This window comes from Globicephala melas, chromosome 10 (assembly GCF_963455315.2).
Source record: "Globicephala melas chromosome 10, mGloMel1.2, whole genome shotgun sequence".
Taxonomy (NCBI): Eukaryota; Metazoa; Chordata; class Mammalia; order Artiodactyla; family Delphinidae; genus Globicephala; species Globicephala melas.
Genome location: NC_083323.1, coordinates 91,055,388 through 91,071,733, shown reverse-complemented (window position 1 = coordinate 91,071,733; position 16,346 = coordinate 91,055,388). Strand labels below are relative to the sequence as shown.

At 37.8% G+C, this 16,346-nt stretch overlaps 1 protein-coding gene across 1 annotated transcript; it reads right to left on the bottom strand.

The window, feature by feature from the left end:
* Positions 1–1,059: 1,059 nt before the first annotated feature.
* Positions 1,060–16,182, bottom strand: WBP11 (WW domain binding protein 11). The gene is made up of 12 exons (XM_030841264.2): positions 16,029–16,182; positions 14,156–14,282; positions 13,604–13,635; positions 12,642–12,735; positions 9,604–9,800; positions 8,561–8,694; positions 8,152–8,351; positions 7,364–7,555; positions 5,295–5,399; positions 4,569–4,859; positions 3,249–3,431; positions 1,060–2,077 (listed from the first exon to the last, which is right to left on the bottom strand). Exons 2-12 carry the CDS (start codon positions 14,217–14,219, stop codon positions 1,644–1,646), a joined length of 1,926 nt encoding a protein of 641 aa, XP_030697124.1. The 5' UTR covers positions 14,220–14,282; positions 16,029–16,182; the 3' UTR covers positions 1,060–1,643.
* Positions 16,183–16,346: the final 164 nt, after the last annotated feature.

The following is a 16,346-nucleotide window of genomic DNA, read 5'->3' as shown; positions in this document are numbered from 1 at the left end:
GAGAGTGGGAAGGGTAAGCTGGGATGAAGTGAGAGTGTAGTGTTGATATATACACACTACCAAATGTAAAACAGCTAGTGGGAAGCAGCCACATAGCACAGGGATATCAGCTCGGTGCTTTGTGACCACCTAGAGGGGTGGGATAGGGAGGGTGGGAGGGAGACGTAAGGGGGAGGGGATATGGGGATATATGTATGCGTATGGCTGATTCACGTTGTTATACAGCGGAAACTAGCACAACATTGTCAAGCAATTATACTCCAATAATGATGTTTAAAAAAAAATAAAAGAATTGACACTATATATTAGAAGCTAAAATCAATAAAAGCAAAAAACTGGGGTGACTACTAAGTGGACAGAAAAAAAAAAGAAAAAAGATACAACGGGAAAGTAAGACCAGGTATGTCTAGCCTAAACGCAATGCATAGATTGTCTCACTGTGTGTATACATATGGTGTGTGTCTTCGTGTATGAAATACACACTATGGGTGCCTGGATAAATCACACGAGCCCTTTAGTTCCAATACCTGCCTCTGTAAAATGGGGAAAATACCTCCCCAGGATTACTGGATAGGTATTAGTTATTAAAACACTTCGTAAAGAAAGCATCACTGCAAATTAAAAGTGTTAAACATTCTCATTCATTTTCTGTGCTTCTAATAATAAAGGCTCATATAAATGACAAATTCAAAAAAGAAAAAGTAGCAGCCTTTTCTGACTGATAGTTTAGAAATGATTTAAAAGAACCTTTTGCCATTCACTAGTATCAGTTCACAAAGCTCTGGAGAAGAAAGTAATCTTTGAGAAGACGACTCATCTTTTTAGCAATATATAAACCCTCTCAATTTCTCCAAAGCTAACATATAATAAACCTAAAGGAAAATAATTATCTCTTCTTCATCCTTTAAAATTTAAAACTTAACATGTTAACCACGTTTTCAATAAAATTCTCATTCCATACCAGAAATGGTAGTTCCTTAAACCCAAGTTTTAAATACTTGCTTCTTTTCTGCCCATAAAACAGATATTATGTTTATACATTATCAGTAACACAGAGGATGTCTTGGTGTAGAACATTTATTTATTTATTCCATGAAACACTTAAAGTTTAGGTCAGTGGGAAATAATTTTAATCAAAGAATTGTACATTTTCTTCCCACATATCTTGCTTTGTATTAGGAAATGACATTGTGACCCATTTCACTACAATATTACAAAATATTTACAAGAAAACATTAAAAATAACTCAAACATGAAAGGCAAGATGGGGTGAAATAAACTGGTTTTTTAGAAATCTCTACTCCAGTGCCCACAGCACACGAGAATCAAAACAAATAAGTAACAAAGATCCCCTTGATGACAAGTTTCCAAGGAACTGGAGTAGGGGAAGAAGTGGGATGAAAATGGTGGTATGAAAGGGGATGGATGTTAGCAGCACTGCTTCAATAACCAATCTATTTTGAATGAAATACCCTCTTTTATATGCAGTAAATTCTGAACAAGGCTAAACTTTAGGATATTCCTTGAACTGAAATTAAAAATACCCTGACAGTGAAAGTGGCTCTTTCACCTAAGTTGAATAAGGGCCTCTCTCTCCATGAACCACTGATGTGAACAGAAGCCTGTTCTAGCATCAAAAGCTGTCACAGCAGCCCTTCCATCTCTTTCATGAATGCTTCATAAACATCATCCTTAGTTTGTACTGAGACGGGAACAGATGGACCGGATTTGGGGGCTGCTTTGGCAAGAGGCACAGCAGAATCATCCTCTGACTTTCTCTGGGGAGTAGCAGTAGCCCCTTTATTCTCCCGACGTACCCTCAGTGCGGTGGGCACAAATCGAGTAATCTCTGCCTTGGGATTAGTGATCTGTGGCTTGGCACTGATGGTTGCTGTGGCTTTCTTCTCAATGGTGGCTGCACTTGTATCATCCGCCTTGGGTCGCTGGATCAAGTTGGGTGGAGCACTTAAAACCCCCGGGTTCGGCAAAGGAGCTGGTGGGAAAAGCCCAGGTGGGGCAGGTCCAAGTGGAGGCACCAAAGGTGGGCGCATCATGCCAGGACGAGGTGGAGGGATACCTAAATGAAGGAGAAAACGGGCAGATGAATACCACAAGGATAAAATTTAACTACTATTAAGGATGTTAAAAACATAGGTTGACAATTTTTTTAAATGGAAAATTTATAGAAAATAAATCATGTTGTTTGCTATTTGAAACTCAGGAATATATTCTGATAGTAAAGAATATCTTTTATAAAACAGTATTCACCTTCTGTTTGTATCCCTGTACTTATGTTTTTTCCTCTCTCAGTAATGTGCTCCTTTAAACTTATAAAGTAAAATTAACAACATCAACTGGTTTCAAATATGATCTCAAATTGTCAAATCTGAAATTTGACAGCCCAAGATTCTATTCTACCTGTAGATCGCAGATGCTATCAGAACGAAGGTTGGGGATTTGATTCCCATCCGTTATTTACTGATTTGCACAACACTTCTCCCCCTCAAAAGGTAACTCAATGGATAGGAAATATAATTTTAACCCTGGGGTGAGAAAATCTAATCACAAAATGTCACCATTACTGGAAAAGAATTCACGTCTTATTGTTGGCTCAGACATACCATCATCATTTACCAGGAAGTGCAGATTTAATTTCTCCAAATGCCTCTTCTAAGATTGTGATTATAAAATACCAAATTTCATCAAACCTAAGATGCTATTGCTTATACAGACTCATAATTATTCCAAATACCACTGAGAGAGAGAAAAAAAGTTCAAGTCCAAGCTGAGGAGCTTAAAAGGAGACCTTCACATTAAACTGAGACAGTCAGTGTAGTAAACCATACATACCTGTCACATCTAAGAAGATCACAAGGAAATTTGCATATCTAACCTTGATACTGGGTAAAGAGAATGGAAAAAAACATCTCCCTTGTGATTGTAAACTCAACTGATACTCATGCAGATGTATGGCATGACTTCACAATTCTAAGTGTAGTCCTAAAAAAAAAGTCTTAAATGAAGAATTTAATCCAAAGTGTTCTCTGGGTGGAAAAAGTCCCTCATGTGATAGGTAGAATCAAAGGCAAATACCATCTGGAAGAACTCAACTTCAATCTACGCCAAAAGCAAATAAAAACCACTATTTTAAGATACCCCTTGATTTCAGGATATTGAAATGTGAAAATGTCTTAGAGCAAATGAGATATATAGTAGACAAGTTTTTGTCATAGAAATCAATGCCTCACCTGGAGGTGCAGGGGGAGGTAGCCTGGGTGGGGGTCCCCGAGGAGGAGGGCCAGGAGGCAGACCTGGAGGTGGACCAGGGGGAGGGCCAGGGGGTCGACCTGGTGGTGGTCCTGGAGGTAAAAGTCGGGGTAAAGGCCCTCGGAGCCCTGGCATTCCGGGTGGTCTCAGGAATGGAGGAGCTCCTAAAAAGAGAAAAGTGATTAGTTAATGTCAAACAAATATATTCGAAGTAGTAACTGCGGTATAAGGTGACTGAGATTTAGTTTAAATTATCACGTTAACCTGAAATCAGGTAACTTCAACATTTATTATGGACCATTTCTCTTTATTTCCCAGCACTGACAAAATCACAGCTCTGCTGGGCTGGAAATATATGAAGATGAGACTTCTTAAATGGTTCCAATATAAGCTGAAAATGGAATATAGAGCAGGGTGCTTTAAGGATCCCCTGAAACTCATTAAGATATACAGACAAAGACCACTGAGAATGTCATAAGAAAGGTAATTTTGCTTTGCACCAATCAGAAGAGGATGAATTCAACTGAAGATTTAATTGGCTGACTACAGGATGAAGGACTAAAATCATAATTAGCCAACAAGTTTTACATGTTGTTTCAAATTGTAAATAAACTTTTTTAAACTTTTAAGCCAAAGACTTGATTAACACTGATGACTCTGTCTCTAACTATAATGATTACACTGATATCCAAAAACTCCCAACCAAAGAAGGATACACAACAGTATTTACTGTGCTCTAGTCCTGCTTGCTACCAACTCAGAACTGGGTCAACTTGTCATATTAAAAAGTAATACTGGGCTTCCCTGGTGGCACAGTGGTTGAGAGTCCGCCTGTGGATGCAGGGGACATGGGTTCGTGCCCCGGTCTGGGAAGATCCCACGTGCCGCGGAGCGGCTGGGCCCGTGAGCCATGGCCACTGAGCCTGCACGTCCGGAGCCTGTGCTCCGCAATGGGAGAGGCCACAACAGTGAGAGGCCCGTGTACCGCAAAACAAACCAAAAAAAAAACTAATACTAAAGAAACTCCCAGTTACATACTCCAGGTTTCTGCCGACTAAAATCAGAACTAACCCTGAAAAAGGAAGAGCTTTGGAGAAAAAGATGGCTGTCAGAAGCACTATGACTTGCAAACAATGTTGTAGGAATGAGCAAGTTGTGCTTATCCTTTGAGAATCTTGATTTCTTAGGGAATTACACGAGGAGGAAACAAGAAATCATCAACACTAATGATGTATATTTTTTGAAATAACTTCATTTTAACCACATTTAGACTTATTTATTTACAACGTGTAAGTACTTACCTGGAGGTGGTCCAGGAGGAAGGCCTGTAGGTGGTCCAGGTGGACGTAAAGGTGGAGCAGGTGGTGGTCCAAGAGGAGGTGGTCCTGGCATGGGAGGTGCTTGTATCTGAGAAGGAGGAACAGACTGTGGAGGAGCCTGCTGCTGTGAAGCAGCAGAAGATGTGCCATCAGACAGAGATTCCTCCTTATGCTGTTTCTGTGACTGCTTTTCTGCTTCAGAATCATCAGAATCTTCATCATCGTCTTCTGAAAATTCCTCTACTTCTCGTCCCTCCTCAGGGATTTCCTGACCTGAAAGAAATTTTAAACCAGGCACATGGAGTTGACTCATTTCTTACAGCCTGTAAAACAGCGATGCCTGAAACACATGCTCAATAAATGCTTTCTTAAAATTAACAATCAAGTCTTCTTCAATAAAATACTTAGATAACGCAAGAATAAAATAGTATTCTACTTATCCATGCTAGTGTAGCAGAGTGGAATGAGCCCAAGTTTTAGAACAAGACAGACCTGAACTTAAATGCCAGTCCAACTACTTACCAGTCATGTAACTTTGGGCAGCTGAACCTTGACTTTTGAAAAACAAGGATTATGTCTCCAAACCTTGACTTTTGAAAAACAAGGATTTATTACTTGATTGCTGACATATTAAATAGGAAAATATATGTAAAGCAACCGGCAGGAGGAAATACCAAAAGGTGATTCGCTGTTCTTTCCCTGCCTTACCTGCCATTCGAAGCATCATGGCTTGAAGAGGAGTCAGCTCCTTCATGTTCTTCTTCTTCTTCCTCCTTGATTTCCCAGGCATATCTGCAAATCGCACACTCAGACCTAAAGGGTCAGAGAAGGGAGAATGGAGTGGATTGGGATCAACAAAATTCAGTATATGCTTACTATAAGACAAACGCTATAAAGTACTAGATATAATTGCTTCCCACTACTTGGCAGAGAGACATAGCCATATTAAAGATAGTAAATCAAATGCCAACTGATGGTAAATATATGCTACAGTGATTTCAAAGTTACAAATTTAAAAAATTTAAAGAATACTATTAACATCTTTATGCCAATAAAATCAAACACCCAGATTAAAATAATAGATGATTTTCTAGAAAAATATAAATTACTTATAATTGGTCAAAGAAGTGATAAGATCAGAACATAAAAAATTAAAATGGTAGTCAAAGAGCAAGCCCCTCAAAGGCACCTGGCCCAAATAATTTTACGAGAAAATTCAGCCAAACGTTAAGTTACAGAAATTTACTGTAAAAGGGCACAGGAAAAGACGGAATGCTACCCACAACTTGAAGCTAGCATAACCCTAATACCAAAACTAACCTGCTGGCCAACATAAAATACAAGCAAATTGAATTCAATAGTGTTTTAAAAGAAAAATACATCATAAACATGCAGCATTGGTCCCAGAAATGCAAAATGGTTTAACATTAGAAAAGCCATGAATATAATTCATTACAATAAACAACTGAAAGAAAAATAATAACATCCCAACAGATACTTACGAAGTATTTATAATAAAAACTCTTAGCAAACTTAGACTAGAAGGAAACTTCTCAACCTGACAAGGGCTCTCCACTAGACACCTAAACATGCTAAATGGTGCAGTATTAGGAGCATTCTTATTCTTAGACGGTAAACATTTACAGGAGGATAGAAGTTCCACGTGGGCAGGGCTTCAGTATTATTTACTCTGCATCCTTAGTGTCTAGAAAAATGCCTTGCATATAGTAGAAACTCAATTATTAGCTGAATGTCAAATTATAGTTAGGATAACCATTTCCAGCACATGTGCACTGATGAATATATATAAGAAAAACTAACTAGTAAAAACAAACAAAAAAAACTAGTTGGCTGAAAAAAAGGAAAATGAGGCAAATGATCGCAGTCTAGAGAAAAAAAGAACTGCTGTGGCTCTAGCAACTTTCTATTGATATTTTAAAGTACTAGGTCCTACCTTAAGTGTCCTCTATCATTTTTCATTACCAGCTCTATCCACCCCTTTAAACTAGCTTTCTGGTTTGCAATAATGATTCTTAAGAAATATCAGGAGAAAAATTTATCATTATTAATACTAATATCAGTAGTATTACTAATATATACTGTGTTGCAGCCTGCAAAAACAATTACCAAAGAAGCTCCAAGACTACTGAAATGTGACAAACTACATTTTGTAAATTTTCTTGATGAATGCCATAGCTTCTTTCTAAAAGTATATGTAACTCAGTCTGAATTTATCATAATCAAACAAACACATAACACACATTATAAGTATGACATGTTTCCATTAAATCATGACTCTACTCACAGGTGTACCTTTATGTTAACTGTGGTTCTCGTTCATGTAAGATACCACGAGCACAGAAAATTTAAAGGGCTTTGAATGTAGATATTTAAACAGACTCATTAAAAACCATGTGGTTTTCTTGATACAATTATGTGGTTATTCTCTCTTTCCTATACATATCCATGACAGAACATCTTTATGCTGTTGAATAGCTAAGAATAGCTATCTTTTTCCCCAAAAGTGGACTTTACCACATAGGCTTTTTTTTTAAATTACATATACTGCTTAGATTTTTTTTCCCCCTCATAATTATCCATCTAGTACTTATTATGTGTCAACAACTTTGAGATTTTAGAAATATAAAGATGAATAAAGCATTGATCCCTCCTTTCAAGGACCTCACAATTGCCTTCACAGATCCATTAATAAATCAGGACCTTAGGCTTGTGTGCTTCTTATTGATCAATATCATGGAATTTTCATCTGCACATACCTGACTTCTTTTCTTCATTGTTTTCTCTCTCATTATCATCACGGTGCACAAATTCATCCCCTTCACTTTCTCCATCTGATCTGTCAGTGTCGCTGTCATCAGTACTGTCGTCATGCTTATCCTGATCCATGTCTTCAGGATAGCCGTCATCTTCACTGGTGCTGGAAACATCATCATCATGACCCCGTTGAGCTGAAAAGGGAGGAGGAAGCCGGGAACAAGTTATACATGTGGATCCTCCACTACATGGCACCCCCAAATACAGAAAATCAGGCTATTTAACTCAAAATAATTTGTTTTAAAAATTTCTATGTATGATCTCAGCTATTCATATAGTCTGACAATATTTTCACTTGACAATCGTTTTAAATTCTTTTTGATAATGTAAGATTTTTTTCTAAAAGGTTCAAATTTGAAAACAAATTCTACTTAGAAGGTTACATACAGACATGCACATACACAATCATTGTGACTGTATACAATGATGCTCTAGTCTGATAATGATAAAGCTAAAAGGGAAGCGGGTATCCAAGTTATCCAGGTCTTAAGGAATTGATGGTAAGAGAGTGACATCTTCAAGAAGTCTAATTTAAAACACAACAAACATTTCCATACTTCCTTATGCATGCTGCTTTTACTTGGGTAGATTCTATGATTTATCCATCTGTTGGTATGTACATGCTATCCTCATTTATTTCCCAAGCTCTGAGGGTGGTGAACAAGATGGTTCAACAGCCAACATAAAAAATGATAGTGGAAAGGTTCTAAGAGCAAAAGGAACTCCTTACCAAGTTCGGGACTATATAACATGTCTTCATCTCGCCTACGAGGGGGAAGATCTAGGGCAAAGCCCACTTTACGGCCATACATTTGCAAGACTTGAGGAGGAGGTGGACCAGGGGGAGGACCAGGAGGCTTCCTGCCAGGGGGCAAACGTGGAACACCATGTCCAAGAAGAGGAAGTATAGAAACTGCCCGAGTTGGAGGTCTGTAAAGAAAATGTACAGTAATCACATTAATGAGGTATCTACTTCCTCTTCTGAACAATTTTCAAAGGATTTCTCATTTCATATCTAATCGAATGAGGAACTGCTTACATCCCCACTGTCCTTTATTTCCCACTGCATTAATTTTGGCACAGGACAGTCAAGAGACGCTTCTACTACACGCTGTTTGACTCTGTTACCACTTCCTTACCCATAGGCTGAAGTCTTCTTAAGGATGGAGGGCGGCTGGGCGCCAGGAAGTGGAATGTCCTGGATCAGGATGTTGGAAGGAGCATGCGGCATATCTGGCAGAGGAATGCTCTCCACCTCCACATGCTGCGCATTCTGAAACAGGGAGAATCTTTCAATAGATAAGAGTAATCCCCAAACTCAACACTAAAAATTCAACATCAGCTGTTTCAGAACCTGGATTTGCTTTCCACCTAACACAAATATCATGAAAAACAAGAATACAAAGCTGCAAGTCAACATTGCTAAAGACTGCCAATCAACTGAAACTTCGGAATAACATATATTCAGTGGTAGAGCGTGGGCTCTAAAATTAGTCTGCCTTTGCTGAATTTCTGTCACATATGAGCTGTATGACTTAAGCAGGTTACCTTAGCTTCCTTATCTATAAAATGGGACCCATACTATCTACTTTACCAAAATTATACCATTTGTTTTTTTTTTACATTTTTATTTTGAGGCAAAATTTACAATGAAATGTACAAATCCAATGAGTTTTGACAAATGCATATACCTCATACTCCCTCCCAATCAATCCCTAACACTGTCCCAAGGCAACCACTGATACAAAATCTTTCCTCCATAAATTAGTTTTGCTGGTGTTCAGTGGAATCATAACCATGAAGAAAGGATCGCATGTTTTTGAGATTTATCCATTAAAAAAATTTGTTTAAATCTCATGTTGTTTTGAGTATCAGTTGATCATTCCTTTTTATCGTTGAGTAGTATTCAATTTTATGAATATATAACAGTTGATCCATGATCTTCTTCATGGACAGCTGGGCTGTTTCCACTCTTCAGCTATTACTGTATTGGCAGGTAGATCAACTTCTCTTGTATAAATACACAGATTTATATTTGCTGGCTCATGGGGTAGGTGTATGTTTAGTTGACAAGAAACTGCCAAGAGGAGGTGGTTCAACACGATCAGGTCTCCCATGAACAACTTTAAGAGCAGATCTAAGCATAAAGTTTTAGTTTAGCTCTGAAAAGAAACTTGATTACCTTGACAGCATCAAAATATTGGCTAAGTTGAGCCCTCTTCTGTTCATATTCTACTTCTAGCTTTCTCAATTCTTTGTAAATATCTGGATTCTCTTTCTCATAGAGTCGTAAAATACGTTCAAAGGTTTCACGTAGCTTTTTACGCTTGTCTTTCAGCACTTTCTCATTTAACTGTGGCTGTTGCACTGGGTTAAACTCTGAGAGAAAAGAGCAGATTATGAAATTAAATACAAAAAAGTCACTTTGTCTAGGTATCAATAGACTATATCATTTAATAAAAATCTCCTTATATGTTAAAACTTTTCAAAAGGATCCAGACACCAGATATATTCTTGTCAAAAGAAATGCACTATTTATTAAAATTCCACCCCTTTAAGAAGGCCATTAATTTTACTTCCTTTTCTAAGAAATGTCACCTAATTGACTTTATCATCATTGTAATAAAAATCAATTTTCACTCCTCTATGCTAACAACCTGATATAGTGAAGCTTCAGTCAGACAAACCTGGGTTTACATGCTACACTGGCTCTGTCATTTAATTCTGAGATCTCTGGCATTTTACTTGAATTCTCTGATCTTCAGCTTCTTCATCTGGAAAATGGAGACATCAACTACTTCACAATCAAGCTCTGATGATCAAATGAGAACACAAATAAAATATCCAGTGGTGTCTGGCTTACCACTCAACTATTACTTTTATATGGGTTAGTATTCCTTGTTTAGCTACCATATAAGTCTTTCTCTCCCATGTGTTCAACATGGGGCTTAATTTCAGGTCCCTAAAAGGGACCAAGAGAGATTAGCACAGGACTCCCAGGCCTGCCTAGTCAACCATACCTGCCTCCCTCCATCCCCCTTGCCACTAACTGACTCAGAGATTAATCGGCATACGATCCAAATTGGGACCAGATCCTCCTCTGAGATTTTAAATATGGGAGAGAGAAGCTCTCACAAGCAGGAATGAAATAAAACTAGAGCAGTCTATGGCCTCATCTCTCAACCACCACTAATTCCACCCACATATTCCACCTTCTATACCAAGAAATTCACTAGCAGTATGCTGACAGAGAGTGGTCAGACAGCTGGACAGTCTTGCTAATGATATCTGGGTTTTTGAGACAAGCTTCCCTCCAGAATCTCCCAATTATGGGAGTCAAGGTATACTTTTTTCTGCTTAGTTTGTATTGAGTTTTATAAATTGTAATTAGAGCTGTGATGAATAGTGTTCCTTCCTTTTTCTTAAAAGAATCACAAGCTTAATTGTCATCTTTCTTAAATCCTATTAACTATTAACCTTGATGACTTACTCAAAACTAGAAGTATGGCCTCAAACCACACTATTCCTAGTGTGATTAATGAAAGTGCTAAATGCTTGACTTTAAATCCCAGCTCTGCCACTTCCTAACAGTATAACCTTGAGAAAGGTACATAACGTCTCTGTGCCTGAGTTTCCTCATCTGTAAAATAGGGGCAATACACCTACCCAAAACAGTTGTCATGAAGATTAAATGAAAACGGGGGGAAAAAACCTGGTATGTAGCAAGGTAAGAGCTCAATAAACCTCAGTTATTACTATACAATTTGGGGTCATTCAGTAGGTAATATCCTGACATCCTAGGGCTAGGAATTGTCCCTACCAATATTTAGAACAGGCAACAAGTGGAATCAGTTATAGCTGAACTGGGAAAGACGCAAGATGATACAGCCTGACCCAGAACTCTTGCCCAGGCTGGCTGCAGAGGCTCTGCCACATTATTTCAGAAAGCTTGTAATACCATAACCCCACATAACTGGATTTTTTTGAACCCCATTTAATGCATCATTGAGAAGTTCCACTGTATCTCTTTTACTCACTATCTCTGTTTTTTAGGCAAACCACCAAACTCGTTTGGAAACCTTTGTAAACAAAACTTGTAAAGATCACTTTAACATGAAATTAAAAAAAAAACCGCAGGGGGCAGAAGACAGAATTGGCAAAAATTTGACAGCTGAAAAGCATGGAGTTAGCTAGACTATTTTATTTTTGGATGTTTGAAAGCTACTAAAAAAAAAAGGAAAATGAAAAACTCCATGTTCTAAAGTTAAGAGAATGGGCTGAATATGGAATCCATTTTGTGACTCGTCCTCTGTATTAATTATAACTATCTAAAGCCACTTTGCACCATTCTGACTCCTACTTTTACTTAATTGTATAATGTTCTGTTAAAAATACTTTCTAGGATTTTTTCCCTCACATACCTGCAAGTATAAAGTATATAAATAAGGGAAGTAAAGGTTAATTAAATATGTTATAGGATCTTTGGAACTTGGTAAAACTGCATTCTATTTTGAAGAGGTTTTGGTTAAACTAAAGAAACTTTTTTGTGAGTTAGGATAAAACTTCCAATGGCAGCATCACAGATGATTCTCAAGCAACTCAGATACAAGAAAAGACAATATGCAATTATTTCATGTGATTCCAGTTATGACAAAGCAGTGATATTGAAGATGCACATGATGAGACTGGATACAATTATTCTGTTAAGTGTGAAAAAGGAAGAAATCCTAATATGATAGTTTTAAAATTTGATTTTAAGTATTTGATTTCTTCTATATCCTTACTAAGTGGTCAATTATCTTTGCATCTTCTCATTGGAAAAGATGGGAAATTGACTTATATTCACAGTGGTCCAATATTTAGATTTAAATGGTAGTTGCCAATATTAAAATACAAAACAAAAAAACCCCAAGGTGATTTCAAAATCCAGACTTAGTATTCTCTTAAAAAAATGAGCAAGCCAAACTGGGCTTTTGTTAACTTATAAAAAACAATTAGCTAAAGCTAAAGAATGGCTTCCCTCTTATTCTAGATGAGCTTTCCAGTTTGTAATAGCCCCTCACCCCACTGTTCTTCTAACTCTAAAACTAAATCTAAGCATCACATGCCATAAGCTTTTCTATATTTCTTGTGTCTGTGCTGTTTCACTCATTACCTGCCTGCCTCTATGTATCAGACTATTATCCCTGTTGTAAAATCCAGCCCTTTATAAATTCTTACCCATTTCATCCAATTTTTCCATGTCCCGGATAATTTGTTTGGGATCCTTCATCTTTAAAACTGCAGCTCGTACCATCATGCGTTGTTTTTTGTTCTTAGAAAAATGAAAAAAGAGCAGAATTTAAAGAAGCTGAACACTCCTGAGTTTTCGTTTCAATTTGTTTCAACAATCCATGTAAACTGAAGTTGAACTTCTCCTTGGTTTCTGATCACTTGTTTCAACCACCAGAAACAGAGTTATGTAATTAATTTCTTACTCCCCAAAATGTTTCAACTTCAGACAAAAAGATAAATGTTATTTATTAGAAGTGTTTTCTTAGGCAAGTATTTCTTTTTAACCTTGTGAGACTTAGCAGTTACTTAAGTATTTTAAGGGTTTTTTTTCTTAAAACAAAGTTTGCAGCTAAATTCTAAAATTATACATTAGAGAAAAATTTTGCAGAAATTTAATGTCAGCAATGAAACAAGAATAAACAGTTGAAAACTATTAAAAAACTAGGTTCTCTCAATGTGTTAAGGTATGATACTAAAAAGTAAACCCTTTCTTATTCTGGGGAAGCTTTTTGCCACAAACTCAACAACTACATAGTCAAGAAAATGGATGTACAAAGCTATTTATCATCACATTTACTTCCATTCACTAACTCAGTGGCTTCTAACAAAGCAGTATGTTATAATAAATAGCAAAAGAGAATTATTTTTTTAAGTATTTATTTAAGTCACTGGGAAGGGTAATCAAATAAACCATTTTACAGTAACCCATCATGAGCTCATCTACAAAATTATTTCAGTTCAGTTTCTAAGTACAGTATTTTGGCTTAGTAAATCTTACGGTTTGTTATGAGAAGCATAAAATATCTTTTCTGGAAAATAACTGGAAATGTTTTCTAAATCCACTCATCTCAAATAACAAGATGTGCCAAACTACATTTATATCTAACAGGATGCTTCTGAAATCGTACCTTCTTTAATTCTCTCTTCCGAGCTTCTTTTCCTTAAGAGAGGGAGAGAGGAAGAATATAAAACTTTAAAATCCTGAACATTAGCATTTTCTCCAATTTAATACAGATTACTGTCCGAGGTTGCCCCGTGCACTGTAGGATATTTAGCAGCATTCTTGCCTCTACCCACTAGATGCCAATAGCACCCTTCCAATCATGTCAACCAAAAATGTCTCAAGACATTTTTAAGTTCCTTAAAAAATAACTATGAATCTGCAAAGATGTCATAAAATACTAAATAAGAACTTGCAAAACAATTTGTTCAAAATTCCAAATACAAAGAGAATTGCCAATTCTACTTTGCAAGTCAATCAAATTAGAAACACGGGTACTAATTTTTTTTCATGCTTAAAAGTTTTAATCATATGCCCACTAGAACACTAGACAACTTTATACAACTGACACCTCCTAACACTGCTGATCTTATAATTAAGAAATAATAAAGTACACTCCCTAAAGCTTACAGTTTTCACCACCCCTCTTCTTCATCATTCCACATTAATGGACACTTACTGGCTTGGTCTGTGGGGTTCATAAATTTTCCACTCTTGGTGGATGATGTAGATCTCCGTCCCATGTTGACAATTTGTGTGGTTTACTTGCTTGTTTAAAAAACAAAACAAAAACAAAACCTAAAAACCTGCAAAGACAAAAAAATAGCTTATTTTTCCTAGATTTACAAAACTTCTTCCTTTTTATATTTATAAATTTTTTTTCCTACCAATCTCTGAAAAGAAACTTTTATTATTAAGATCTTGTTCTTTCCCTAGTTTTGACTTTAGTGTGCAGGAAAGACAGCCTCAACTTCTCTAACCACAAAAAATTAGATTCCTATTATTATTTATAACAATGGTAATGGGTCTGAAGACCACTATGAATATCATTAAGTCGTCAATTAACTTTCTTTTCTGGATCACAGCACTGACTCGTCAATTGAAAAAAATCAATCAAAAAATGCCTCAACAATATGACATAAACCATGTAGATGAAAAGCCATTAGTTCTTTTCCTATATCCTCCCTTTATTTACATGTAGGGTGGAAAAAGGAATAAAAAGGGAACAGGGTAATGATCTGGGCTCAACGACAAATAGCTCAGCCTTGCCTCTCTCCACGGTTTCTTGGCATGTATTCCCATCATCTCTAAGACAGTAAGAACTCATTAATTTAAGCCTATTTAATTCAGATTTATTTCTAATTCAGATGTAATTCCTGACGCTCAAGCAGAAGCTTAAACCATAACTAAAAACACAAATATTCAAAATAAAGTATTGATATTATATGAGAGATCTTCTAAAAACATCAACATTAAGATATTTTATTAATAATGCCTACTTGACTCCTGATTTGTATTTTTTAAGGTAACCGAAAGGGATAACTGTGTTTGAGGGAACCTATTTTATAAATTAACATTTTAATTAACCGAAACACTATTATATCCCTTCTTCCTGTCATTCCAAATGAATGAGGTTTAGCTTTTTGATACTTGCTCTTTCCAATAATAAAGGGTGATAAATTTCCTTCCTTTTGAAAGCAGACACTTTTCACGCGTGGGAAAGGTAAGATCATGAGGTAGATTTTTTAGCAGACCACAGAATTACACCTTCCCTTCATGAAGATTCTGTCAGGCAAGTTTATTGGTGAATGCATCTTTCAGCAACTGTTCAACTGCCTTGTTTTCTGCTAAAAGCTTCCAAGCTGTTCCAGTGGCAACCGATTTGCCCTGTCAAGGGTTTCCTTCTCAGAAAAACCGGGAGCGAGGGAGAAGGAAGCGGAAACAAGCAAAATTAGCAGAAATAGAAGCTCTTACATCTTTGATGGCCTGTATCTTTTCTGCCTCCCTCTTTCAATTACCCTCAGGCCCGTGTTTTTAACCCTCCTCTCCCACACCTGAAACCTAGAATAGATACGAAGTACAGAAAATTTTTACAGAAGACACTGGAGTCTTAGTTTGCATGCACAGACTACTTTTCTATCTCAAAGCAGAGGTGATAGGGAAATCGGGTCACGGCGCTGTTCAGGGGAACTCTCAACAGTCAAAGAGGCTACAAAGGGATGGAGCCCAGGTCCACCATAGGAGCCAACAGCATTAGCAACTGCCAAAACCACAGCGACAGTTGACCCTGCCTCGAGGTGCAGGACATCAAGCCTAAGGCAACCAACCGGGCAACGTCAGGAGGCGGCGCTGACCGACCCGGGCGAAGTCAGCCGCTTGACCGCTGGACGCCGCGCCGCCCCAGGGGATCCCCTAGTCCGCGATCGCGGAGACCTCAACTGCTGAGAGGAAGAGCAGGGCGGAAGGGCCTGGTGTCCCCGAGGCAACCGCGCGGGCCCCGGGAAGAGACGGGAAAGATGAAAAAACGGAGCGGAACGATCCCGCACACTCACACTTCTGCTGGGCTCCTGGGGCTATGAGAAGCGGGGAGGGGACGATTCTCGGCCTCTTTGACTTCGTAGGGCCCTTCACCTCTGCCTCTCAATCAGCCCACCAACCCCCGCCATCTTGAAACCTCGCGCCCCTCCGCCATCCTTACGTCACTTCCTGTCCCTACGGGCCGAAGATCTCAGCGTTTCTTCGCCCTGGAACCATAGAGAGTAACCAAGAACTCCAGGACCAGAGTGTGTTCCGCTACAATACAGTACCGAATTGGTTGGTTATAGACTAAAAGCCCGCCTTCACCACGCAGTACAAGAGCTTCATGTTGA

Coding starts and splice junctions, on each gene's coding strand:
- WBP11 (XM_030841264.2), bottom strand. CDS start 14,219: ATGGGACGGAGATCTACATCATCCACCAAGAGTGGAAAATTTATGAAC. Junction 13,636..14,155: donor GAACCCCACAGACCAAGCCA/GTAAGTGTCCAT, acceptor CCCTCTCTTAAG/GAAAAGAAGCTCGGAAGAGA. Junction 4,860..5,294: donor CATGATGCTTCGAATGGCAG/GTAAGGCAGGGA, acceptor AATTTCTTTCAG/GTCAGGAAATCCCTGAGGAG.